This window comes from Rattus rattus, chromosome 13, assembly GCF_011064425.1.
Source record: "Rattus rattus isolate New Zealand chromosome 13, Rrattus_CSIRO_v1, whole genome shotgun sequence".
NCBI classification, from domain to species: domain Eukaryota; kingdom Metazoa; phylum Chordata; class Mammalia; order Rodentia; family Muridae; genus Rattus; species Rattus rattus.
The window spans coordinates 46,627,515-46,654,652 of record NC_046166.1 but is presented as its reverse complement, the minus strand read 5'-3'; the positions used below and the strand labels follow the sequence as shown (position 1 = coordinate 46,654,652).

The 27,138-nt window shown below is 43.2% G+C and overlaps 1 protein-coding gene across 2 annotated transcripts in view; it reads left to right on the top strand.

Moving 5' to 3' along the window:
• Window positions 1-16,454, top strand: part of Slc7a2 (solute carrier family 7 member 2) — a 53,752-nt gene extending 37,298 nt beyond the window's left edge. Inside the window, exons 4-12 of one of the 2 annotated variants that reach the window (XM_032918848.1) lie at window positions 993-1,158; window positions 2,982-3,115; window positions 4,044-4,266; window positions 6,511-6,650; window positions 9,707-9,809; window positions 11,337-11,542; window positions 12,784-12,950; window positions 13,766-13,874; window positions 15,087-16,454. In XM_032918848.1, the coding sequence (XP_032774739.1) occupies window positions 993-1,158; window positions 2,982-3,115; window positions 4,044-4,266; window positions 6,511-6,650; window positions 9,707-9,809; window positions 11,337-11,542; window positions 12,784-12,950; window positions 13,766-13,874; window positions 15,087-15,283 (1,445 nt within the window). In that variant the 3' untranslated portion in view covers window positions 15,284-16,454. Of the gene's footprint in view, window positions 1-992; window positions 1,159-2,981; window positions 3,116-4,043; window positions 4,267-6,510; window positions 6,651-6,852; window positions 6,990-9,706; window positions 9,810-11,336; window positions 11,543-12,783; window positions 12,951-13,765; window positions 13,875-15,086 lie in introns of both variants that reach the window. The other variant, XM_032918849.1, reaches the window with a different exon arrangement.
• Window positions 16,455-27,138: the final 10,684 nt, after the last annotated feature.

The following is a 27,138-nucleotide window of genomic DNA, read 5'->3' as shown; positions in this document are numbered from 1 at the left end:
TCCCACAAAAATACCAAGCTACCCAACTCTAACATGGGTGCAGAGGACCTTGTGAAGACCCGTGCAGGCTCTCTGATTGTTACTTCAGTCTCTATGACCCCTTCTTAGTTGATTCTGTGGGCCATGTTCTCCTGATGTCCTCAACTCCTCTGGCTCCTACAATTCTTCTGCCCCATCTTCCATGGGATTCGCCAAGCTTCAAGGGAGGACTCCTCCCATACACTCTTACTTTATAAAAGACTATTTGCAAGGGAAACGTTATAAAATGCAGAAGGGTATTTATAAAATGGCAATGATGTCAGTGCTGTTTATAAAGTAAAACCAAGAGTGACCTAATTGTCTATAAATAAGGGATGAAACTATCTACACATAGTATGTCATGCAGCTGCTTAACCCGATGACAAATTCGTTGCTGCAGAAATCTATGTATGTGCATGCGTAGAATTCTGCAGGGATGCCAGAATTGATCTTTATAATGCTCGGTTTCATCCAACTACTTGAATGGGATATTTACATTCCTAGTATAAAGTAAATGTTTTCAGGTGAGAATAGATTTAACAGAACCTTTTGTTGGCGTGGCACTTAGACGAATGGTTTTCTGGTGATATGGTCAGAAAGTACATGGCAGACTTAGGATCGGACTTTTTAATATTAGCCCTGGAATAGCTTTTAAGGACAGCCTTTCAAATGTAAGTCTTCTGTCTGTGTCTACCTTAGTAGCAATAGCCATAGTTAACTAGGCTTACATAGGTAATGTGAAATCTCTTGAGTGTGAGCACAGTACAGTATCCTTCCAGACACCAAAATCAGTTCTGTGCCCAAAGGCATTGCCCCACAGTAAAGTGACTAATTACTGAGCTGGCCGTAACGATTGAAGAAATGTAAGGTAAATATACAAATACAGTAATATCCAGTGCGGGTCTCGGCAAAGGGATAGCATTGCCTTTTCTGTGAGCAAGGAGCCCACACTGATGCCTTCTCTGTTCCCACAGGTCTTTTATCTTTTGGAGTAAAGGAGTCTGCTTGGGTGAATAAATTTTTTACAGCTATTAATATCCTGGTCCTTCTCTTTGTCATGGTGGCTGGGTTTGTGAAAGGAAATGTGGCTAACTGGAAGATCAGTGAAGAGTTTCTCAAGAATATATCAGCAAGTGCCAGGTAAAATATTTAGTCCCACTTGTGTAGCGCCCCCTCTCCCTGCCCTCTCAGCTCGCTATGTTGCGTTTTAAGAGTACTCGAAAGTTCTCTGTAGCGCAACGGTCCTCAGTCTTGTTGTCTGAGATCTTGCTGGGGGACGGTTCTAGAACACAGCTCCTCTCCTATCGATTCCCCATCCTAAGGTAGGGGTGTTCTTCTAGCTGAGCGGCTGAACCTCAGTGCCCAGAGTAGTCTCAGCACCGGAAGAACCTCACCTCTGCTGCCCCTCAGCTCCCCGCCTCTAAGGACTTGAGTATCTTGATTGTTTCTATTTGATTTGAATATTTGAATAATTTCTCCTTTGGTACAATCAGTTACTCTGCATGCTTTCAGGCTTTTAAGAATTTTGGAAGCCAGGCATGATGACATGAGGCTTTAGTCTCAGCACTTAGGAGGCAGAGGCAGGAGAATCTCTGAGTTCAAGACCACCCTGGTCTATAGTAAATCTCAGGACAGCTAGGGCTACACAGAGGAACCCTGTCTTGAACTCTCCACACACATAATCTTTGAAGTCATTTTGGTTTTTTTAGTGGCATTAGTTTCATAAGCAAAAATAAAATTACAGAAGTATGTATTACATGGCGTAAGGTGTAAGTGGATTTTTTATTGATACATATAATTTATGATTATCCTGATAAGGAAAAGATAGTATCTATGAATTTCGTAGTTTTTAATATATGGTAAAACACTAACCTTCCATTGTGATTAATCAAGCCTATGGGCTTATGTTTCTCTCTGTGAACCATCCTCTAAGTAAATTTTGTGGTGTTTTTTTTTTCTATTTTCTTGTTTATTTGTTCAGAATGTGTGCGAGGGACCAAGATGAGTGTCTGCATCTGTGCGTAACTGTGTGTCCAGCCATGTATCTGTGTGTATGTATCTGTGCTTATCTGTGCGTCTGTACGTGTATGTGTCTCTTTCCCTCCCCACTCCTCTGTGTGTGTGTGTGTGTGGAGAGAGAGAGAGAGAGAGAGAGAGAGAGAGAGAGAGAGAGAGAGAGAGAGAGAGATGTCTGTGGATGTTGGAAGACACTTGGCAAGAGTTGATTTTCTTCTTCTGGTCCTGGGAATCAAACTCTGGTTGCTGGGTTTGGTGACAAATGCTTTTACATACTGAGTCATGTGACCAGCCCCTAAATGAATTTTAAAGAGGTACAGTCTGCCTTTATTGTTTCATGTTAAAAATTGAGTCCTAGGAGGGAAATGAAGATAAAGCTTTTTGCCTTTCTTGTAGAGCATGGCTCACATGTGGCATCTTTGAGGTCAAAATCCTGCTTGCCTGTGTGTTTCCTCTAGCATAGGTCTATGCAAATCAGCACACACTATGCAAATCAGCACACAGTTGTGCATACAGGAGGACAAGGCAAGAGGATCGACAGGACTTTAAGTCTAGCCTGAGTTATAATGCAGATTCAAGTTAATATGGACTCATAGTGAGAACCTGTAACACGGGGGTGGGGGTGGGGGGAGACAGACAGAGAGACAGAGAGAGACAGGGAGACAGAGAGAGACAGACACAGAGACACAGAGAGAGAGTTTGGACCAGACCTTTGGATTTGCCATTGAGTAGCCTGTAGTTGTATGCCAGTGACATTGAGGGTCATTGTGAGGGAGTCTACCATATTCTCCAGAACAAGATGACAGAATAAAGTTTTCGTTTTATATAACTTAACTTCAAGAAGCCAGTGAGCAGCAACAGCCTCCCTACAATTGGAAAGCTTGAGAGAAATTACCAGAAGGTACAGTTTCCCTGAAGCGGCTCACACTGTCTGTCCTTTTCTTCAGAGAACCACCTTCTGAAAACGGAACAAGCATCTACGGGGCTGGCGGCTTCATGCCCTATGGCTTTACAGGGACGCTGGCTGGTGCTGCAACATGCTTTTATGCTTTTGTGGGCTTTGACTGCATTGCAACAACCGGTAAGGATGATAACTCCTGGGTAGGTAGAAGCAAACACCACAGGGGCGGCCACAGGTACAGCAAAGGATCAAGGGAAGAGGATGAGGTGTAGGGTGGGAAGGATCCTAACTTCTCATCTACCTGCAACCCATGCTGCATATGATACAAAAGCCACTTGGCTAAAACGCTCAGAAGGCCGGTTTCTGTTGGGTCAAGAGCAGCACCTACTCCGAGAATAGTATAAAGATCACCTAAGACAGCACATCTATCTGGCTGATGTGATGAGAATCCCAAATGCTGCTCACAATTCTGTCTTTAATCTTTTAGCTAAAGGTCCTGTCCCCTCCAGATAGTTATCACCTTGAATTATCTTTTCATTCAGCAGACAAGTTGTACCAATTCTTTCCTCTGTATTCCAAATGACACCGTCCTCAGGCCAGAGTCTTTCTAACTTCCCAGTTGCAGAGCCTTGCAACTGACCGTTTGGAGAGCTTCAAAGGCCAGTCTTGCAAGAAGGATATTCTAATGTTTGTTATGGAATCTGAAGTTTCACGTAAATAGATGGAATGAGTTTATGCGAAGCCCTCAAACTCCAAAGCTTACAGAATACCCGTGCAGCTGTTTTCCCAAATGACATCAACTGTCATCCTAGACCTAGATACTGAAGAGTGCTCGTGTGTCTTCCCCCTCCCCCCACCTTTCTGCAACTGGGAAACAGACCCGTATGCTCCGTCCTTCTTTTTTCCCTCTCATTATTGGACTATTTTTGTTAATAGCACAGTATCCTCAAGAAGAGAAGGGAATTTTTATATGAAACAAAGAACCCACTAAGAAGGAACAAGGGACAAAAGCAGAGGAGACCACAGAGGAGGGGAGGCTTTGGTCACAGACGTCCCTCATGTATTTAATTCTTTACCAATCATGCAAACCTTCTGTTTGTTTCCTTAGGCGAAGAGGTCCGGAATCCCCAAAAGGCTATTCCCATTGGAATAGTAACTTCCTTACTTGTTTGCTTTATGGCCTATTTTGGGGTTTCTGCAGCTTTAACACTTATGATGCCTTACTACCTCCTGGACGAGAAAAGCCCACTCCCTGTTGCATTTGAATATGTCGGATGGGGTCCTGCTAAATACGTTGTCGCCGCAGGCTCCCTCTGCGCCTTATCAACAAGGTACATTGCACCGCCCCTGGGACTTGGGCTCTTGGGGTTCTTGCAAAGTGTAGTCAATGTCTTCAAATTTGCTTCTGTGGGATGTGAGGATAGTTCAGTGATAGACTGCTTGATTAGCGCTCTGAAGGCCCTGGCGCCCTAGCCACTGCAACCACGAGATTGATTTTGTATATTCTAAAAATATCCTAACAGGAGGAACACATTAACAACTATGTACTCGATGAATAATGTGCCCAGAATTGCTGTCAAAAAACTTGAGTGATTACAAAAACACGATCATTGTCAGCTGTTTTTTCTCCCCCAAGATAATGCTGGTATAAGCTTCAGTAGTAATATGCATACCACTGGGACATACAAATACCTGTGTCACACAATAATCTCATGTTATGTTGGGGTGGCCATGCTATTGACATCGGCCTTGTCTACATTGTTTCGGTCAGTCGGAGACTATGCACAGACTTGACACTTTGGGCAGTTCTCCATGAAGCCATCGTGTGTCTGGGGCTAGAAGCCATGTGCCACGTCCTTTCTAAACATAAATGTGCTTCTAACTGTGACAAGCTGAGCCCTTCTCCTTCAAGTGAGGATCGGAGTGGATGTATTCAAAAAACAGAAGTTACCATTCTCAAATTACCAGTGGAGATGCTTTCTGTAAAAAGACAAGGGAATTTGAATGTCAAATGTTGAGATTTTCAGTAGCCCCTTATTTAACACGTCACAGCCCTTGTCTCCGGTTTCCAGAGCATCTCGTATGTTTAGCTAGCGTGTCTGAAACAGAACATTTCACTCAGGCCACACATCATAGCACAGTATTCTCACAAAAAGAATTTTTTGGCCTGAGCATTCCTTTTTTAAATTGAAAATAATTTTCAAATTTTTGAAACTAGAAAATTTTTCAAATAATTTGTCAACATGGCTTTTTTTTCTTTTCTTTTCAAAAGTGCTTCTAGTTTCCATTCCTAGTACTAAGTGAGTCTAGGAATTACTTATTTGGGTTTCTTAGTTATCTGCTGTCAATGTGGTTCATTAAGAAGAATTCCGAACAGTTTTAGTTCAAACTGTAAAACTCGTGTGCCACCATGATCTTGAAAAAGGTTCCCCTACGGCTACATCAGCCATTGATACATAGCACACAACTATGGTCGGTCCTTACCCGTATATAATTTGAGTTTCAGAAACTGTAGTTATGCTGTCAATTTTGGAAAAAAAAATTTTTCCCCCTCAGGAAACTCTGTTGTACAGAGACCAACAGCCATATTGACCTAGAAATGTTGAACTTATTCTTTTCCATTTGTGCAAGCATAACACATTAAATATGAATGGTCTTATCTAGGTAGGTTTGAAGACAAAAATTAATAAAGTATTCTCTGAGTAATGAAAAAAAAGGATAAAAGGATGGGTATTTTTGGAGACAAGGGCTTGCTGACCTGGTACTCACTGTGAAGACCAGGCTAGCCATCATCTGACCCAGCTTCTCAATTGATGGGGTTTCAGGTATAAGCCACCGTGCTCGCCCCCCATCCCCCCAATAGGCTTTTAAAATCAAATATATTACCTCTTTATCTCAAATAGTTACTTTTACGATAGAATCATATGTGGAGTGACACAAACAATAAACATAAATAATTCAGTGTATCTTAAGCAAAAATTGTACATTAAACCTCACTGGTACTAACACTTGTAGCTCCTTCTATATACTACACCTCTAATATGTTCAATTCTTTAGCCATTCTTTACCTTGATAATTTTGATGCTTAGAGCTATTGCATATGTCAAAGATACATCTATAGGATGCAAAATCGTGGTAATATGAAAATATGTAACCGCTGCATAAACGGGTGGCTCGCTGTGACATAAAGTTGATTTGATCTTTTTAATTTCCTGTTAATTGGGGAATTCTGTTTTCTGAATTATTAACACTAAGACATTTTAGTGGTTGACACTTCACTTACTTTCGCCAAGTCTAATTCATTTTTAATTCAGTTAACAATCATGGGTAGAATCAAATGACTTGCAATGTTGTTGTTGGTCTTATGATTTGGTTGGGCAAATAAATATCTGCATAAAGAGTGACACAGTGGCCATTACTGTCGGGCATGTTTAAATGCCCAACCGTAGTGCCCTCTAAGACCGTATGCGCCCCCGGCCGTCATGCGGCGTGTTATACGATCACTGTGTCTCTATTCTGGGTGTGGTCTTGCATGAACGTGTTTGCCATACTGCATGTCTTTGCTTTTTACTCAGTCTTCTTGGATCCATTTTCCCAATGCCTCGTGTAATCTATGCTATGGCGGAGGATGGGTTGCTTTTCAAATGTCTAGCTCAAATCAATTCCAAAACGAAGACACCAATAATTGCTACTTTGTCATCGGGTGCAGTGGCAGGTGAGAGAGTTGACTTTTACTAAGAAAAGGGGGATCATTTTTCATGAAGAACTCTGGAAATGTGGACAGGCGGTTTTCTGTTTTGATTAACATAAAGTTCAATATCTTTGTGTCTTTCCTAATTTCATGTCTTTGTGTACCTACAAGTATCCTTAGAGAATAATACTCAACTCATGTTGGATTATGAATTTTTCTGTTCTAGTCTTCTGGGTTCTATGTTCCCCTTACCCCGCATTCTGTTTGCCATGGCCCGGGATGGCTTACTGTTTAGATTTCTTGCAAGAGTGAGTAAGAGGCAGTCACCCGTTGCTGCCACGATGACTGCAGGGGTCATTTCTGGTAAGCTTTTCAATCATAGGTTTCTCCGTCATTGGACTAAACCGTGCTGGGCGCATGCATGGACTTAAAAAAAAAAAAGGGTCTGCATGCTGTGCATGTAAGTTAAAGACAAAATCATGGATAAATTTGTATCTGAGTATTGGAATTAACATCTTACAATTACGGTGATGGTGAAACACTAAATTCATTCTTCACTAATCATTGGGAATTCTATTATTTTACTATGATAACCATTCAGGCATCTAACAAATGTGCAAAGTATTGTTAATGATTCTCCATTACGTTCTATGTATTTCTCTCCTAATTGATGAATAAGCACATAAAATTGTTGTTTGAGCACAGAAAAATACCTAAATTGAATAATTGCCTAATTTTGGAAGTACTAATTTTAAAATAATGACTGCAAGACTTTGGAAAAGCTAAATGCTACCAATTCTTAATCTAATATAAGAATAGAAATGTCAAGATAATCTGAAGTAGTTCTATGTTCTCACTGCCCATAGTGCAGCGGGCTGCCCAGAGTGTCCACTGACTACCCACAGTGCAGTGGGCTTCCCAGAGCATTCTCTGACTATCCACAATGTAGTGGGCTTCCCAGAGTGTCCACTGACTACCCACAGTGCAGTGGGCTGCCCAGAGCGTTCTCTGACTACCCACAATGCAGTGGGCTGCCCAGAGTGTCCACTGACTACCCACAGTGCAGTGGGCTGCCCAGCCTGCCCACACTGCTCAGCCCTCATTCAGAGCCTACTTGTCTTTTAGTAGTTTTGACATATACATTTTGCTCCAGACTGCCTACATTTTGACATGCTATGATGTCCATGTAAACTATGTCTGGCCAGATTCTTAGAGCATGTGGAAATTTCCAGGGATAGTATAGACACAGAGGATGGTATTAAGTAAGGGTCCCGATGCAGGAAGTAAGAGAAGGAGTGCACAAGCTCTATAGCTATATAAGGAGGAACTGCTTGGGAGTAGATGGTCAAATAAACATTTTGACTTTGTTGAGACTCTAAAGTGCTGGGAAGTTGAAATCAAGAATGTTTTGTTAAACATCCAGTTAGGTTTTTTTTTCAGGTAAGGGAGAATTTGTCAAAATAATTTCACCTGGCAGCCATCTTCTGAATCTGACACTTGAGACATGTTGGAAAAATCACTTATTTTCTCAGGCTTAAAATCTTGTCCCAGTAAAAATAAAGATTTTGCTACGTCAGCAGTTCTCAATATGTGGGCTGCAACCCCACAGGGGTCACATATCACATATCCTGCATAGCATATGATTCATAACAGTAGCAAAATTACACTTATGATGTAGCAATGAAATGGTTTCATGGTTGGGAGTCACCATGACATTAGAGTCATAGCATTAGGAAAGGCCTCTGGAGAGCCACGACTGTAGGTGCTGTAAAGTCAGTTTCACACAGTTCACTGTGATGGTAAAAATAACGCATGTCATAATAAATACTTCCTCAGAAAGTAACAGTCTTTCCCATTAATAGTTCTACTTTGAGTCTACAATTTTAAAGATAATTTAACTTTCTCCTTCCTTTGGAAAGATGCAATTTAGCAGTATAATAAGAGAGTGGAGGTGATAATTCAAAGTATTATAACAGTAGAATGCTTTCTAAAGGATTGTATTTTATATTTTCCATTCTCACACCCAGATTTGCATTTTTAAACTTAGATCAGAGAGTTCATATGAGTAATTAGTATTTGGCTATCTGTGGTCATTACGAACATGCTGAAATTTTAATAATCCATTATATAAATATATAAGTATGTCAGTAATGAGGTGTTTACAGATTGTGGCCTGTGGTGCGTGTTCAGAGAGAGAATGAGATACTACAGGGTTGTAGGGCCAAGAAAGCCCTAACCATTTTAACCCTTCTTAAGTCAGTCTGTCTATAAGACAGGGATAATCCCACCAAAGCAAACCAGGAGAAGTTGCTGGATTTAGTAAAAATAATAAAGAAGTAAAGAAGTATTCCACTTTATAAAACTAAAACCCCTCCGCCTCCTATGATCACTGACTTGAAGATAAAGTGAGCTCATAGACTATAACGCTTATAAATAGACCTAGGGCACCATATATATTGAATGTGGTGTTCTCTGTTTACAAAGATGGGGAGTACTGTGTGGTAAATTCAATGCTGGGATCCTGTGAGCAGGATGATAAGTTAATCCATCACATCTAATCATCCTTCCAGAATTTATGCCTTTAATTTGACTAGAGTTTACTCTAGGTGCAAAATGTAATTTCATTGAAAATGAGTGTTATTTTGTAAAGACGATTTAAAACATTTTGAGTTATATGTGACATGATACAGATGGAATTTAAAGGACTTAAATAACTTGCATACAGAGAAGCCTAAACTTTCCTTATGATTTAAACAGCAGCTTCTGACATTTCTTGGCAGCGTTTGTTTACCTTAGGAGACCCCAAAACACAGTGTTCTGTCATATAATATTTTCACTCTTGGACAAGCCAGGTTTTAAATAATCAAAGCTGTATTTAGTGTTTCCTAAAGAACAAGGTAGGGGCTTTGAAGACTTAGTGGTAGCAGTTTGCATGTCCCAGAAAACATGTTATGATGTAACATGATCTGCCATTGGTACCAAAACAGAAAACTGTCAGTCAGTTACCCCTGACTAAGTGAACAACTGTAAGAAATGTCACCAGAGGCCTCGGTTTCACTTCCTTGTCTGTTTCCCAATAGCTGTGATGGCCTTTCTTTTTGACCTGAAGGCTCTCGTGGACATGATGTCTATTGGCACCCTCATGGCCTACTCTCTGGTCGCAGCCTGTGTGCTCATTCTCAGGTGAGCCTCTCTTGGTTCTAAAGGGTGTGTACTGGGTGGAGTGTGGGGAGGAGACACAGTGGGAACTCCAAAAGGGAGCAGTTTCACCAACGTGAAACTGCCATTAAAATCCGTAACATGGAGTACGGGAGCAGACTTGGCCGTTAGCAAAGAGTCAAGTACAGTTTGACACCCATCTATTAAAACATGTGCAGTTATAGAAACATGTTCTGTTTTTTAGAATTCTAAATACTAGCAGACTGACCAATAGAGCCCTCTTCTTGGCTACTACATGGTAGTCATTGTTATATTAGCAATATATCCTGAATATTCTTCCAGGTCAATAAGTGTGTATCTTCCTAATGCATGTACCTATTCTCAAGTACATGACCTATCAAGGATACAGATACCAACGAACAGATATAAAGATGCTCACGGAATAGATTGCCAAGCGTGAGGAAAGCGTAGCTGGCTTGAGCGTCAGTAGGTGAACAGGGACACAGATGAAGTACATTCACTCAGTGGCTTTGTTGACAGTAAACTCTGGCATTTCAGTAAATAGACAACCATTCCAACTTTAGGATACAAAGCTGTAGCATTTGAATTTGTTTGAATGTCATTATAAATCTACATTAAGAAATGATGCCCCTTGGTCCTGTGGAGGCTCGATGACCCAGCATAGGGGAATGCTAGGGCATTGAGGCAGGAGTGGGTGGGCGGGTGGGGGAGCACCCTCACAGAGGCAGGGGGAGGGAGAGGGAGTATGTGGTGGGAAAACTGGGAAAGGGGATAACATTTGAAATGTAAGTAAGTAAAATAACCAGTAAAAAAAGAAAGAAATGCTAAGTGCTTATGTGTGCATACAATGCAGGGTGAACTCGTTTGTACCAGAGTGCAAAAAGACTTCAAGGTGCTGTCAGGTGGTTGTTACTTCCTTCTGTGTTCCTTTGGCATTCGCCTTAGTGACTGTGTTTCTTTACATGAAGGGGAAGTGTTTCTGAAGTAAGCAGGGGCCGCGGGTACTAGGAAGTGAAGCAGGCGGTACCCTGGCGAGCTGTAGAGGAACGGGACAAACAACAGGAAACGGGTTCTCTAGTTAGGTGGCCAAGTAGCTGTGCGAGCTTAGCTAGATAAATCAGGCTGGCAGTAAAGAAGCATGGCCAAGGGGACTGACTATGACAGCCTTAGAATCGCAAGCCAAAGAGACTGTGCACTCCATAGTCGGTGGCTGGTTCTATGCTCTTCCTGTGACTCAGAATCCCGCTGGGCCGCCAAGTCTTCACATTACCATCCTGTCGCCCTAATGGCTTCACCTTTAAATTTTAACTTTATTATTATTTTTTTTTTTTTTGGCATCTACCGTACAACTTTCTAATTAAGTAGCAGTGAGAAGGATCAGAGTTGCACACTGTGTGTTGGAGGCATGAGGAGTGTCACCTGACTGCCCACACTGTCACTGTGTAAATTGTCTCACCGAAGAGTTCTGGGTGATAGGTTCATTTGGGCCAATGAGATTAAAGATGCCAACCAATGTTTATTTGGGAATAGGTACCAACCTGGCTTGTGTTATGAGCAGCCCAAATACACCCCTGAGAAAGAAATCCTGGAGTCATGTACCAATGCGACCTCGAAGAGCGAGTCCCAGGTCACCATGCTGCAAGGACAGGGTTTCAGCCTACGAACCCTCTTCAACCCCTCCGCTCTGCCCACACGACAGTCAGCCTCCCTCGTGAGCTTCCTGGTGGGATTCCTGGGTAAGTCTTCACTGCAGATGTTGACAGGCCCCGCAGATGTGGATGCAGAACTAGTGCTTGTCCATGTGGCCTCACACTGCCCTGGGATATATCAGCAGTGTGAGATGTGACCTACAGAGACTCTGGGAGGTGAGGTCATAGGAAGATCTATGAACAAGAGGGATGGTTCCGTGGGTAAAGCAGGTGCTGGTCAAATGTGAGGCTCCGGGTTAAGGTCTCCAAGACCCATGTGACGCTGGATGGGGAAGTGCATGCCTGTAATACCAAGATAGCTCTGGCAAGATGGGAGGTAGAAAGGGAATCTCCCAGTAGCTTGCATGCCGGTAGCTTGCTGTACACAGTGACAAATAAGAGTCTACCTCAAACAAGGTGGAAGGTGGCGGCCGACATCCAAGATTATCTTTGGTTCTCTATAGACATACTATGGCACACATGTTCCTACCATCCCACACATGCACACAAGAGCAAGAAGTCCCTACAGTAAAAGTGGCAGAATGACAAACCGACACATTTCATTGGCTTGGGGTTTTCCCTATGTTAAAGAATCAGGCCAGGTAATGAAGTTGGATCCCAGTAGCACTGAGGAACCAAGTAGGAAAGATGTGTGTGCTCAGCTGAGGTTACGTAATCATCCATATGTTGAGTAGCGTCTGGGTGTTATCTATGTGCCTGGGACTATTCTGGACACTCGGGGTACTGAGGGACTTTCCTTGCTCCCCAGGATGGTACAGTGAGTTCATGGCAAACCAGAGTAGGTCTCTCCAAGAGCGAGTAGGAGCTGCTCTTATTGCTTACTTGAGGTCAGACAAAGCCTGGCATTACCTCGACTATGAAAAAGATTCACATCATGGGATATTATTTGTCTGCACTCACAAATAATCTTTATAATAGCCTAATATAAGTAAGGTTGCCATTTCTCATATGAAAAACTCTGGAAGCTGTGCACCACCAAAAGCACCCTATCCTGTAGTCTGCGAAGAGGAAATGAGGGCCCCTGGTCACATGACACACAAAGCAGGCTGTTAGTGCCAGATGGATAGAAATCAGAAATGAGGACGTGTGCGAGATCCTTAGACGGGCGAAGTGGACTCTCTCTTTTCCCAACGGAGAGAGCAGCGGGACATCGGTATGGCAGTGTAGATTATGAAATACGGGCTGCCGCTGCACCAGGACAGCCCACTAGGACTGAGAACACAAGGGAAGGGCGTGAACCCATTTGTTTTCTGCTCTGATCACCGTAGCTTTCCTCATCGCCGGCTTGAGTATTCTGACCACGTACGGAGTCCAGGCCATCGCCAGACTGGAAGCCTGGAGCCTGACTCTTCTCGCCCTGTTCCTTGTCCTCTGCGCTGCCGTCATCCTGACCATTTGGAGGCAGCCACAGAATCAGCAAAAAGTAGCCTTCATGGTATGTGCAATAATGATTAGAATCCTAATTGCTGTGTACACTTCTGTGTGTTTTCTGTGTGTGCTGTATTGGTCTAAACAAGACCAAGCAGTGAACGAGAGTGTCAGAGTCCTTTGATGGATTCGTTTTAGTCAGAGTCCACACATGAACTGTCTTACTCCCTTTGTCAAGAACTTAAACATGCATACATATATACATACATGATACATACATACATACATACACGTATACATACAATGAACAGATCTTGTGCTGAACAGTCTACAGTATTAGGAAAATGGGTTTATTCCCAAGTACTAAAAATTAAAATTAAATAGCAGAAGGAAGGAAGATAATTTGAGGGTTTTATTTTCAGAAAATTAGAGCCCTCTTGTGAGGATTTATTCCCACCAAGTGCCTCCCTTTGCAAACTAAATTACCCTGCCTCACTGGAACTAGGCAGAGGCTTGAGTAAGAGCAGCCCTTCCTCAAAGGGTCCCCCAGGATGCTATAGGTACCTAGAGTTCCAGAGGCATTTGCTGTCGATGGCTGGATGAGAGCCATGAACTCTCAGCTACCCTGATACCTAAGCCCTGGGCTGTCTTGATGGGGTCTGCAGGTGTCGCTGTTTCTTTCCGATTCAGCAAGTAATGAGAAAGTGATTTTCCTTTCACTACTTTCTATAGGAATGGTGTTTAGTCAGGTTGTCCTTTTTATGAGACCCTAAGCTTAGTGACACGATAGGACTATAGGTCAGATATTGGCGCTGCCGCCACATAACTTGGAGAATACATTCTCTGTGTAACACTGTATTCAAGGGATGTTTCTTCCTGTAGGTCCCGTTCTTACCGTTTCTGCCGGCCTTCAGCATCCTGGTCAACATTTACTTGATGGTCCAGTTAAGCGCGGACACTTGGGTCAGATTCAGCATCTGGATGGCGCTTGGTAGGTCGTGCAATGCCTCTTAGTCCGTGGTTCACCTAGCTTTGTGGGCTGTGGATACAGGACTGAAAGCTCCATTAATTTCCTTCCATTCCAACTTCCTAGAACATCTCAGCATTTTGTTTCCTTATGTTTTCAGACACCTTTTCTTTACTTTTCCTTCCTTTCACCTTTTCTGTTGTGTTAAGAGCTCAACCGACCCAGGCCCCACACATGCTATCTCAGGCCCCTCAGCCACTGGGATACCACTGAGCCATATCCCCAGCCCTTCAGATGCTGGTTTAATTTCAAATCTCTCAGTAACCCTGGGGTTCACACAAATTTTTATCTTCTCCAACTTATGAATGAGCAAAGGAAGCCCTTGAAAAGTCAAAAACAACGAACGCCAAAGTTTTACCTGGCTTTCTAAAATGGAACTAAAGCATAGGAAAATACGTATTTGTAAGCGATTCTCTTCTAAGGACATTTGAAACATTGTCCCCTTTACCCTGCAGTGAGCATGGCTACTGAAAGTCCTTTGTGTCCCATTTGACAGTAACAGAAAGAAGGGTGTCCATTGTGAACGCTGGGCACGCTGTCCAGACTACCTGAGCATGACTGCAATAATCCTGTGCTAGGGTTTCGTGGGTAATGTAAGCCTCTGTCTTACCTATCGTTCTGCTTATGGTTAATCTGTTGAGTTTTGAGAATGTAAGTAGAAAATCTCCACATAATTGTCAAAAAAAAAAAAAGACTTGAGAGAAAAAATATATTCTATAGGGCTGGGGTGTCACAAATGTCTGTCCTTCACACTCTATTTTTCTTTTTAAAGTTTTTATATTTTTATTTAAATATATTTTAAATTAAAACATAACTATATTACTTTTCCTCCTCTTTTGCCTTCCTCTAACCCCTCCCACACCACCCCCACATGCACCTACTCTCAAGGTGATAGCCTCTACAAATTACGGGCAACTACTAATGACCACTGGGAGAAGGGGAGTTAGCCTCTCCCGGGGATGAGCCCCCTTACTGGTTGTCCAGTGCAGAGTGGTTGTCCCTGAAACATATCCACACGGGTAACAAAGTAGGCTGAGCAGGTTGTATTTCTATATTCTGGACGCACACATTCTTTTTTTCTAAGGCTGCACAGAAAGAAAGGGGGAAGACTTACTGTATTAAATCGTCTACATTAAAACATCACCTAACATCCTGATGCGCTTTCTCTCCCCAAAGGCTTTCTGATTTACTTCGCCTATGGCATTAGACACAGCTTGGAGGGTAACCCCAGGGATGAAGAAGAAGAAGAAGATGTCTGTCCAGACAACGTCAATGCAGCAGCAGAAGAAAAGTCTGCCATGCAGGCAAATGACCATCACCAAAGAAACCTCAGCTTGCCTTTCATACTTCATGAAAAGACAAGTGAATGTTGATGCCGGTCCGCAGCCCTACCACACATGCCTTAACAATGAGTACTCTACGGCAGGACGCCACCATCGTGCTGGGTTGTCATGGGTCTGCTGCAGCCACGGTTTGCCTAACTTATACTTCCTCCTCCGGACAGCTTCTCTTCAGATGGTGGATTATGTGTCTGGGGAGACTGCCTGAGAGCACTCCTCAGTGATACGTATCCCCAAAACAGTATGTCCGTGTGCGTACACGTGTGCTTGGGAACGCGAGTGTTCAATGTTGTCGGTTCTTACTCTGTGACATGATTCCAGTGCAGTAACTGGCGGCATGTACTGCACATGCTAGTAAACAGTATATTGCTGAATAGAAATGTTATTCTGTATACATCCTATGTGGTTGGGGAAATGGTGGTGGTTTTCTTTATTAGGGTATGACCGTCAGTTTGGAGGTACTGAAGCTGCCATCCCCTGTCATGATGTTTAACAGTGGTCAGGGATGGGGAAGGGATAAGGAATGGGCCCTTTCTGTATATTCTTCTCCTACTTGCTAAGACAGTTTTCTTAAGTGGCCAAGGAGAGTGCTTGTTTCCCCTATACGACAAGACGGAGAGGTAGTCTCTGACATGAGATGGCGATCCTGTCTTTGAGAGCCTCAGTCCTTAAACATAACACCTCCACCTGCTTAAGCGATACACCCCTCAGTCCCGTGAAGGTCTCGGGAAAGGGTCTATGGCCCTACTTGAGACCCTTTAAGCCAGAGAATGGTAGTAGTCCCCGTGGCCTCCAAAGATCAGACTTACACAGATGCTTGGATTGGTTTCCTGTTTTTAAATGAAACCGAAGGCAGAATGGGCCTCCACATCACGCATTGGATAGAATGGTTCAGGTCATTACTTCATACCTAATCACAACTCAGTGTCTGCTGCTTCATCAAGTAAACTCAGTCTTTTGCTTCTGATGTATCCTCTGATCTGGATGGGAATGAATGTGGTAGCAAATTCTATTTTTACAATGTACCAAAAAAAGATGCAGATGAAGGGGCATAGGAAAATACCGTTAGTTCAGTATCAGAGGGCATTTGAGCCCAGTTAAAGGATTTTAGACCTAATTTACCTCTGATATTTCTTTTAGAAATGTTTAGAGATTCCCCCATACCCACCCCATCCCATTGGTTTGGTTTTTTGTTGTTCTTTTCTTTTTTGGGTTTTTTGTTTGTTCATTTGTCTGGTTTTTTTTGGTTTTTCGAGACACGGTCTTTCTGTGTAGCCCTGAGACACACTCTGTAGACCAGGCTAGCCCTGAACTCACAGAAATCCACCTGCCTCTGCCTCTCTGCCTCTGCCTCTGCCTCTGCCTCTGCCTCTGCCTCTGCCTCTGCCTCCTGCCTCTGCCTCTGCCTCTGCCTCTGCCTCTGCCTCTGCCTCTGCCTCTGCCTCTGCCTCTGCCTCTGCCTCTGCCTCTGCCTCTGCCTCCCAAGTGCTGGGATTAAAGACATGCACCACCACTGCCTTGCTATTTCGCAGTTTTATTTCATTTGCCTTTAAAGGACCACACGAAGCCTCTTAACAACAGATCATCAATTACTTTCAGAACACAGTTACATAAAACTGCTAGCTAAATAACCAAACTGAATTAAAAGCACAGTGACCTTTGTATATGATTAAATAAACTTTTACACTTAAGAGTCTCTGATTGCTACACTTTTACTTTATAGGGTTCTCAGATAGTGGATTATAAACCTCCAATCATTCTTATTCCTTATGAATTAACTTTGTAGATAATTAGATGGTTTACTGGATAAGTCTAGAGCTAGACACTCATAGGTGTGGCACTCCCAATACCCCACGAATGCTAGTTGCCCTGCACAGTCTGAGGATAAGGAAGGTGGCTGCTTTCCCACAGTTCTTCTGAGAGATCATTTATTTTACTGGTGCTGTTTTGGCATAAGCAGGCAGTCATTGTGATTATCTCTCAGATAAGGTTCCTGGTTGTCAGGGGATGCATCCCTGACCCAGAACTTAGTGCTGACATTCCAAAATTTCCAGGGTGTGTGCGCTAAAATCCAAAGGCCAGATGCTCTTTCTAACTGCTTGCTTTACAGAGGAGGAATAGGATAAAGAAGGGCTAAAATATTTTGGGAAGGACTGTAGGCATGATGTAGGAATTTGTGATGTCATTAATGGCTGCTCAGGAAGGGAGAATCAGGGAGGAGCCCCATGATAGGTTATCTAATCCCAGAGAGTCAACATTAAACACTTGTACGTGCAGGCAGCACTAAATAGACTCAACAGATCACACACACACACACACACACACACACACACACACACACACACACACGTACTATGTAACAATAATAAAGAAGAGGTTATGGATTTCACAAGGAGTGGGGGGCATTGGGAAAGGAGAAGGTAGAAATTATCAAAATATTTTACTTATATATAATATTCTCAAAAAAATTAATTTAAATAAAAATCCTTGCTGCTACAGCAGTGCCCTTCACACAGGAAATGTGAGCGGCCTCACATATGAATCCATGGATCTCTTACTGTAACAAAAACAGAGTCATTCAGACTGTGAAAGGCAACCTCAATTATTGCGCCCACTGTGTTCGGTCAGGGGCAGAATCTAGTCCAAAATGTTCACACCGCAACGCGTTGGAAACATGAATGTCTGTGAAGAGACGCTTTCTCAGCAACCATGCCCTTTCTTTCCTGTGAAGAACCGAATGGACAGCATATCTGTATGTGTATAGTGTTTATAAACACATTAACATATGTATGTGTGATGTATATATGTGTCTGTGTGTTCGTGGGGGGATTGGTTATCAGTGTGTAAGTGTGTTGAGTTTATGACGAGCTTTGGATATGATATTGTTACATAGATTTTTAAAAACCCAATTGATGTGGAGAGAGATTAATGTTTTATACTGATAGATAATTTAGATTTTAAGCTATTTTAAGATATACAATTATATATTTTTTCTATAGATAGATTCTTTAAGACATATTTATCATGTTTCTAATATGAAGTCACTAAACTCTAGTGTATTATGACAGGTGCTTGGGAATCTGAATGGAGTAGGAGTCGAGGCCTTGAGACGTTCTTGTTTGTTTCTGTCGCACTGTTTCTGACACACACTGAATGCCAGCACTACCGGCTCGGTGCCAACCCAGTCCTACACTTGAGTACAGTACACCTTGTACAAAATGTCCTAGTCTGTCTTGGGATCACCAAAATATTTTGTGTAGATTTGACCAGCGAGCAAACACCCAGAATCTCAAATAATTGCACATTGTATTCATCATGATGAAAAAAAGCAACTTGGATTTCATTCTCTCTCCCACCCCCTATCTCTCTCTCTTCCTTCCTTCCTTACTTCTTACACTGAGAACTGTGCTGTTGGCATTTTCGGTGAGATTGTCTCATAATAGCACTTTACCATTATAGCCTTTACAAAAGCCTGTGAACTAGCACATGAAGTTCATGCCAGCCGCACATTTAAAAGGGTGGTTTTGAGATCTCAAGTTTAGAAACCCCTGAGAAAAACTTACTAGAACCCTTGAGATGTTCTCTAATATCTTAATCTCAATTTCCTTAGTGATTAAACTGACATATTATTGTTATTAATATTATTTAAATAACCAAAATATTATAAACATATATATCAACATTAATATGTAAAAGCAACATTGAAACTATTGTTGATGTTAACTTTATTACTAACTGTAATTGATTTTAAAAAAACAACCCCAGCTTCTGACTCATCTCCCTAGAGAATAAAAGTTATCTAATTTTATTTTTCCTAAAGTATTTATTTCAGCCAAAAAAGTTTTCTAAGTCCTCAATGTTTGCAGGTAGTTGTTTAAAAATGTTTTCTAACAAAACACCGAGAGTCATAATTGTCACTAAATCGTTTAATAAGTTTGAACATTTTAGCACAGGTGAAGAAGAAATGTAATTGGTTTAGCTTACGGTGCTAAGGATGCAAAAGGAATTCTGGCACCTTACCTTCTCCCTTATATCTGGAGTGCACATGTGTGCTCCGTGTGTGTGTGTGGGGGGGGTTACAGTGTAAAAATAAACAGAGTGTATCCCCAAATTGCCACCTAGATGATAAGGTTACACTGAAACCTTGCTTCCTGACAACACTACTAGAGATTTCCCCAGATAGACTCCAAGTGATAGTCCTGGGAATACAACTTCAACAGCACTGTAAAAGGCTGGGCTAAGAGTGTTCTTCATGAATGATTCACACTCACATAATGTGTAGGGCTTGGGGCTGGTTAGATAAGTGACGTTAATTGTCCTTTTTGCTAGTACCAGAATAGTGCCTTCTGCAGGCAATGCCTTCTGTACATTTTCTACTTTATATATCAAGGAAAAGGGCTGAAATTCATGCAGTCAATAATACTAGCAAAGATAGTCTTAGCCAGAGAGGTGAAAATAAGGCTTCTGTGTAGCTAAGACTTTGTTTTCCTGGTGTACCTATCTTTAAAGAATTTAAGACAGCTTTGTGGCTTTTAAGAGGCCTGCTTCTACTCTTGTATTCCTGGTGTAGGTGTTGGCTTTTGTAGTATTCATGATTGTTTATATCCACACAGTGTGGGCTTACTGGTTTCAGATGTATTCTGTTGCGTAAGCATAATTGATTTTACACCTATTGGACGGAGCTCTGCACCCGTCTCTTCCTGCCCACAGCCACAGCACTGCCACCGTATCTGGTCTCTAGGCAGCCTTTCTGACCACTGACAGACCATAGAGCTTACCTAGACCCCAGTTGATGCCACAGCCAGGCAGCCTGCAGTGCGTGGATGTCTGTTGTTACACTCTGCTGGTGTCATAGATAGTGCGATGGAGCAGGAAGTAATGAATATCTGAGATCCCTATCTCCAGTTCCAAACAGCTCATGAGTGTGTTAAGATGAATAAGGACCAAGGAATATTCATGACTCATGAAGGGGGTGGCCATGACTTGGAACTGGCATGGTAGGGCCTGGCCTGCTGTATTTCCTGCAGGTACACAGCGTCAAGGTGAGCAGTACATCACCAAGACCCTGATGGCAAAAGGCTTCGTGCTGCTTGCAGGGTGGGCTCCTGTACCCACGCTGCATCATGTCCACTGGCAGTGCCAAGCTGCCCCATTGCCTTATTTTGTTATTGTCATATTTAATAGCAGTTGTGCATAGAGGCCTAAAACCATCCAGAACGTCTACGTCTACAGAACCTTACAAGTATCCTGTTGCAAGTACTTGTGCAAATGTAAAGAACGTGTTGTTTAGTAGCTAATTTTGATGTTTTTAATGACAATTGGTGTTCCTTTTTACATGCAAAGTTGGACTCAGTTTTTTTTTTAGAATTTGTAAATAAAAACTTGCTGCTTTAACTGTTGTAATATATGCTTTATGATGTAACCATGTGTTTTTAAATAAACCTTATTATGACTTACGATGATTTAGTACGCATATATATCACACAAAACAAAGACACATTTCATACTTACACTTGAGGAGCTTTTGTCTGTCTTTGTTTTCTGAATCCAAGGGCCTTCAAAGCTCTGAATCACAATGCAGTCTACTTTATTATTATGTTACTATACGCGGAGGGCCAGCACCGTGGCCACCAAGTCTTATGAGACAGAAGAGAAATGTACACAAAACTTTAGTCCTCCTGATCCATAATGAAAATAATCCGCTGGTTTTAGAAGCATACCATCAAAAGATCCCATATCCCAAGTTACCCTTCAACTGCTATTACATGGACATTGATCTTCAGAAAGCCCTTCTGTCTCATCAATAGAAAACGCTTGATAAGCAGGTGTGGAGATGGCTTGGTGGGTAAGAGTCCTGTGAAGAGGAGGACCTAGGTAGTAATTTCCAGCACCCACATAAAAGCTAGACCTGGCCACATGTCCCTATAAAACCACAACTGGAGGAAGTGTTCTGGGTGAAGACAGGCAAACCTTAGGAAGTCAGGGATCTAACCCAAATGGTAGGTAATCTTGGGTTCCATGAGAGACGATCTCAAAAATAAGGTGAGGAGAGAGAAGAAAGCACTCATATGTTCATCTGCTTCCCAAGTGTATGTTCACAGCTGTGTGCCCTTCTGTAGAATACATGCACATACACACATGGATGTCGTAGGAAGAGACAGTCATTTTGGCCCATGGTTTCTGTGGTCTCAATCCATGGTCACTTGGCTACGTTTCTGGGGTCTGTGCATGATGGAGGAAAGGTGCAGTAGAGGAGTGGCTGCTACAGGCAGCCTGCTTCTAGGACAGAGCAAGGGGAAGAGTCAAGCAAAGACATCCATAATGACTCCTTAACCGGGCTCCTCCAATAGCCTGTCCAGCTACTAACTTCTCAATGGACTAACCCATTGCTAGTCAGTACCCTGGTGATCCAGTGCCAATACTTAGAGACCAAGCCTTGAGTGCCCGAGCATTTGGGGCCATGCAATACCCAAGGAGTAACAGGCTACATAACAGTGGTTAGTATGTAAGTGGGAAATTTATTAAGTTTTTTCAGCCTAGTAGATAAACGTTTCCCAATAATAACTCTATGCCTATTAAAGGGAAGGAACTGCTCAAAGAGCTTCCTAACATAATCCTAAGTCATCTAAATTATAGGTCTCTTGGATCACCTTATTCCATTGTGAAGTTCCTTTGTGTAGCTCACTAGGTCCTGTTGAGTTTTCTCCAGGGAGGAGAACAACAATTGCTTATCAAATAGCCCTGAAAATATACAAGTAACATTGTACAAGCTGAACAAATCACACACACACACACACACACACACACACACTACTTGTATGTAACAACGATTATTGGACAGATATCAAGTCTCTTCAGCAGGGCTTTTTTTTTTTTGTTCGTGATGGTCTCACTATGTTGCCAAGGGTAGCCTTAAACTTGGGACAAAGAGACCCTATTATATCCTGTCTCCTGTTGGCGTGTGCCCCTCTGTGTCTAAGGCCTCAAGGTCTGCATCGCTGAGGGATCATGCTACACATGCTCCATTTGAATGGACATATTTCACAAAGTAACTTAGAGATTTCTCCAAAACACAAAAATAACTCCCATCTGCCCATGTCTTAGAGTTGTACTGCTGTGAACAGATACCATGACCAAGGCAAGTCTTACAAAGGACAACATTTAATTGGGGCTGGCTTACAGGTTCAGAGGTTCAGTTCGTTATCATCAAGGTGGAAGCAGGGTAAGGGTGGCAGGCATGGTGCAGGAGGAGCTGAGAGTTCTACATCTTCATCTGAAGGCTGCTAGCAAAAGACTGACTGGAAGGTGGCTAGGATGAGGGTCTTAAGCCCACACCCACAGTGACACACATACTCCAACAGGGCCACACCTCCTAATAGTGCCACTTCCTGGGCCAAGCATATACAAACCATCACAGCCGGTTACCCCCATTTGTCTTTTCATGCAGCTCAAAGTAAAGAAGTTGTCAGAAACACTGTGTCGCTGTGTGAAGCTTGCTAGTAATAGCTTACAGACACTATGTTACTGTCAGATACCTAAACATGTTCTTAACCTTAAGACAGGAGCAGCCCACTGGGCTACCATGAGGTCCAAATCAAAGAGAAATTGGCATGGTTCAGGATTCTGTCATTCTCTAATTGGTGATTCTCCAAGATGCCAGGATCTTCCCAAACTTGCTCATGTGTAAGCACCATGAGTTTCACGGCCCAAGAGAAATCAGACTTGCATGACAAATGTTTCTGAATTGACTTAAATTGACACGAGGGTATGTCTATAAACAACTCATGTAAATGTTGAGAAGGTCATTTCTTTTTGCCTCAAGAAAATTATGTAGCTGGGATCCTTGTTTTACCCTGTTACCTTAGCTTTGAGAATGTCAAAGACATCTGTTTCGACAGGCGTGGTGGCACCCACCTTTAGTTCCAGCACTTGTGGGGGGGCAAAGGCAGATCTCTGTGAGCTGGCGGCTTCTATATGATGAGTTCAAGGACAGCAAGGGCAATGTAGAGAGACCCCCCAAACAAGAAATATCTGACTTTAAAAAATAATAATTTTGTAAATTTTGCAAACATCCATCTTGATTCTGTTTAGATGGAAGACGATTTTGAAAAGTTAAATGTCTTTATTTAGGGAACAGGCAAGGGATGTCCAGTATTTAGATTTAAAAAATAATGTTCAGTGTCCTAAGCAAATTCTTAACGGTGTGTACTGCTTTGAAGGGATTATTTTAAAGTAAATAAGGTCAAAAGGAGCAACAAGTATCTTAGTCATAGAAAACACTAAGATTTATAATTAAAAAGAGTATGTAGAAAAATCCATAGGCGAAAATCATATAAGGAAGGACTAAAAATTTTTTTTTTTTTTTTTTTTTTTTTTTTTTCCGGAGCTGGGGACCGAACCCAGGGCCTTGTGCTTGTTAGGCAAGCGCTCTACCACTGAGCTAAATCCCCAACCCAGGACTAAAATTTCAAATGACCTTTGATAGCCCAGAACTCCTGATAATGCTGCACCCCCGCCCCCCATTGGGCACACATTTCCTACCAGCGTACTCTGAGGAGTTCTTAGGAGTATGCCTTTCTAGACTTAGGTCCACACTTACAGCCCCTCTACCACGGCCCCTCAGCCAGTTCTTTCCCCGTACTGTTCCTGCCAGCTGCTAATTCATTCCTCCTTTCCTCTCTGTTCTCTGAAGCTCTCCGTTTGGTAAGCTCATACAAGAAGCCGCTGTAGTCCCCCAGTAGCCATCAGATAGGTTTCTCTGGCAGCTGACGGGAGCAGATGCAGAGACCCACAGCCAAACATTAGGTGGAGCTCGGCACACAGAGAGAGAGAGAGAGAGAGAGAGAGAGAGAGAGAGAGAGAGAGAGAGAGAGAGAGAGAGAGAGAGAGAGAGAGAGAGAGAGAGAGAGAGACAGAGAGAGAGAGAGAGAGAGAGAGAGAGGGAGGCTAGGAGCTGGAGGGGTCCAGGTCACCATAAGAACAGGGCACACAATATCTACTAAGCAGAACCCATAGAAGTTCACCGCGACTCACGTAACGTTCGCAGAGCCTGCATGAGTCTGTGCTAGATCCTCTGCATAAGTACTGTGCTCGTGTAGCTTAGGGTTTTTGTGGGACTCCCAACAGAGGAAGTAGGGGATGTCTCTGACTCTTCTGCCTGATCTTAGGACCCTTTCCCTCCTGCGGGGTTGCCTCGTCCAGCCTTGATACAAGCAAGGGTTTGTGCCTAGACTTCTCATAACGTGTTATGCCATCCCTGGGAAGCCTGCTCTTTTCTGAAGGGAAACAGAGGAGTGGATCTCGGAGAGAAGGGAGCTATGTGGAAGACCTGGGAGGAGCGGGGGGGTGGGGGGGGGACTGGAGGAGAGAATTGGGAGGAGTGGGGGGAGGGGCGTCTGCATTCCAGATGTATTGTATGAAAAGAATCAATGAACAGAAGAAGCCACCGTACCGTTTGCTCTTCTGAGAAAGAGGAACCATTCAGGCAAATAACCATGTCTCCTCAAGGACACCAGTGCTCACACATGGAAGGAGCTGGCTCCGGGGAGGTGTGCAACCCTGGCTGCTCATCTCATGGATCTAGAGAATCGGTGGAAAGCAAGTGTGAGGTGGTGGGAACAGGCAGGCTGTGAGCCCCTCTAACTGCAATTAGACAGACAGCCCTGCCCCTCCACCGCTACGACGACTGACTTCACCTGCAGTAAGATGCACAGGTTCATCAGGTCGAGACCTAAGTGGTTCACCAGGTTCAGGCCTTGGTGCTTACTTAGCTCTGACTAGACCTAAAGGAGCAGCCACAACCACCAGTTCCTAGTCTTCCCACTGCATGGCATTAGCGCTATCCTTCACCAGTCCACCAGGGGGCAGGAGAGATCATATTACATGGGGAATTTTTTTTTTTTTTCAATCTCCTACTTTTTTTTTTTTTTTTTACCCCAAATTGTGTTTTCCCCCAGTGAAACCGAATCCTCCAGCTGTGGTGTCCCAGGCGCCACCTCCCTCTGCGCCCCTGCCCTGCCCTGAGCAGCTTGTCTGCAGTCTCTAACTGTTCTGCAGGTCACCAGCCCTGAAGATGAAGGTTTGGCTGTTGCTCGGACTTCTGTTGCTACACGAAGCGTTGGGAGATGGTGAGTGACTCTGGCCTCTGACCGCCTTCGCCCAGGACCCACAGTCCTCGAGATTTTTCCTGGCAACTCCCCTAACTTTTGGCCTTAGGGATCGTCCCCAGCGCTGGTCACCATTCGGTATACCTGGCCTCTCCTAGAAGGGTCCCCTTTCTTCCTTCCTCTCATCTCCCTGGAGAACCCTCTGGGAAGGCGGCGGTTGCGCTGACCCTTAAGAGCCCATCAGTACCTCTCTAGCCTAATCGGAAAACCACAGGCGATCAAACCCATCATCCTCAGTCAGAGCCTGGTCCAGCCCCCTATGTCAACGTGTCGGTCTGGTGGCGCGCCCGCAGTGGCTCGCTTCCACCTTCATTCCGCGGGTCCTCGCCCTGGACAGCAGTGCTACCCAAGCAAAGTGATTCTTGTGGAAAACTCGCTGGGTCTTCATTCCCAGTTACGGTCCTGTTTTGTTTGCTTTTTGCTGTTGTTATATACCAATCTGAACTAAAATCCTGCTAGATTAGCCTAGGTCTTTAACAACAACAACAAAAATGCTGCACTAAACCAAAAAAAAAAAAAATAAAGTTATATTTTTCGTAAAATGAGAGGATGGATGAAGGAAAAAAAGCTACATTTTTTTTGTACCACATAGGAGGGCCTTGCATCATTTAATTTTTTAAATTGTGTTTATTGTATGTGTGTTTGTGTGTGTTTCAACATGTGCATGCTACAGCAGATGTATGGAGATCAAATGGCACCGTGCAGGGGCGAGCTTCCTCCTTGCTATGTTAATTCCAGCAACTGTGAGACATTTCCCAGCTATTGCATCACTTTAAAAAAAAAAAAAAAAAAAACAACAACTTTTTTTTGAGAGGTGTACCTGCCCTGGGTCCATACTGTTGTGTAGACATATGACCATGGGATCAGGCGTTATTATGTGTGAGTATGTGTATGCGTGTGCGCGTGTGTGTGCGTGCGTGTGCACACGCATGTGCGTGTCTGGGTGCATGTGTGTGTGCGTGTGTGCACACGAGTGCATGCATGTGCGTCGTTTTTATACATGATTCATTTTAAAAGTACACGTATATTACTGCTAATTAATTAATCCTGTGTCATTTATTTACTTGTTGCCCTTTGCATAGTATATCTTTCACCTGGCCACCCACCTCAAGGCTTCCTTAAAATTCCTCAGTTACTGCCCCAAATGTGCTTCTTAGATTTGGTTGAAAAGTGTCTTTTGCTGTTAGGCAATCTCATGCCAGAGCCAGCTCAACCTGGCTTGCGATTGATCACTCAATCCTGACCCGTTCATTTCCAATCTCTAAAGCTGCAGTCTCTGCCTCAAGTTTGCAGAAGTTCAGGATGGCAGTGGCTCCTGACGCTGTGGAGGACCTTCTTGAGGACAGAAGGACTTAGTAAACAAACAGTGTAAGCAGAGCCTGGGGGGCAGGGCACAGCAACTCCCCTTTGCCCAGAGAAACACTTCCCTGAGCTCGGTTTGCACAACACAGTTTTAAAAGGTTCCTGGCAGGTCCTTGTATCCGACTGCTAAAATGGTGGAAAGGCAGTATTTGGTGTCATTTTTGAATAGGGCAGAAGACAGCCAGACCAAATAACTCCAACCAGTCCGTTGGAGTTGAAGTTGGAGAGACTCAAGACTGACTTCAGCCAACACAGATCAGAGTGTACAGCAGACATCTGTCTAAATGACTTAGCATGTATTTAAATAAATGTCTACTCATACAAGCAACGAACATTTAAGAGACAGAGAAAGTAGAATGC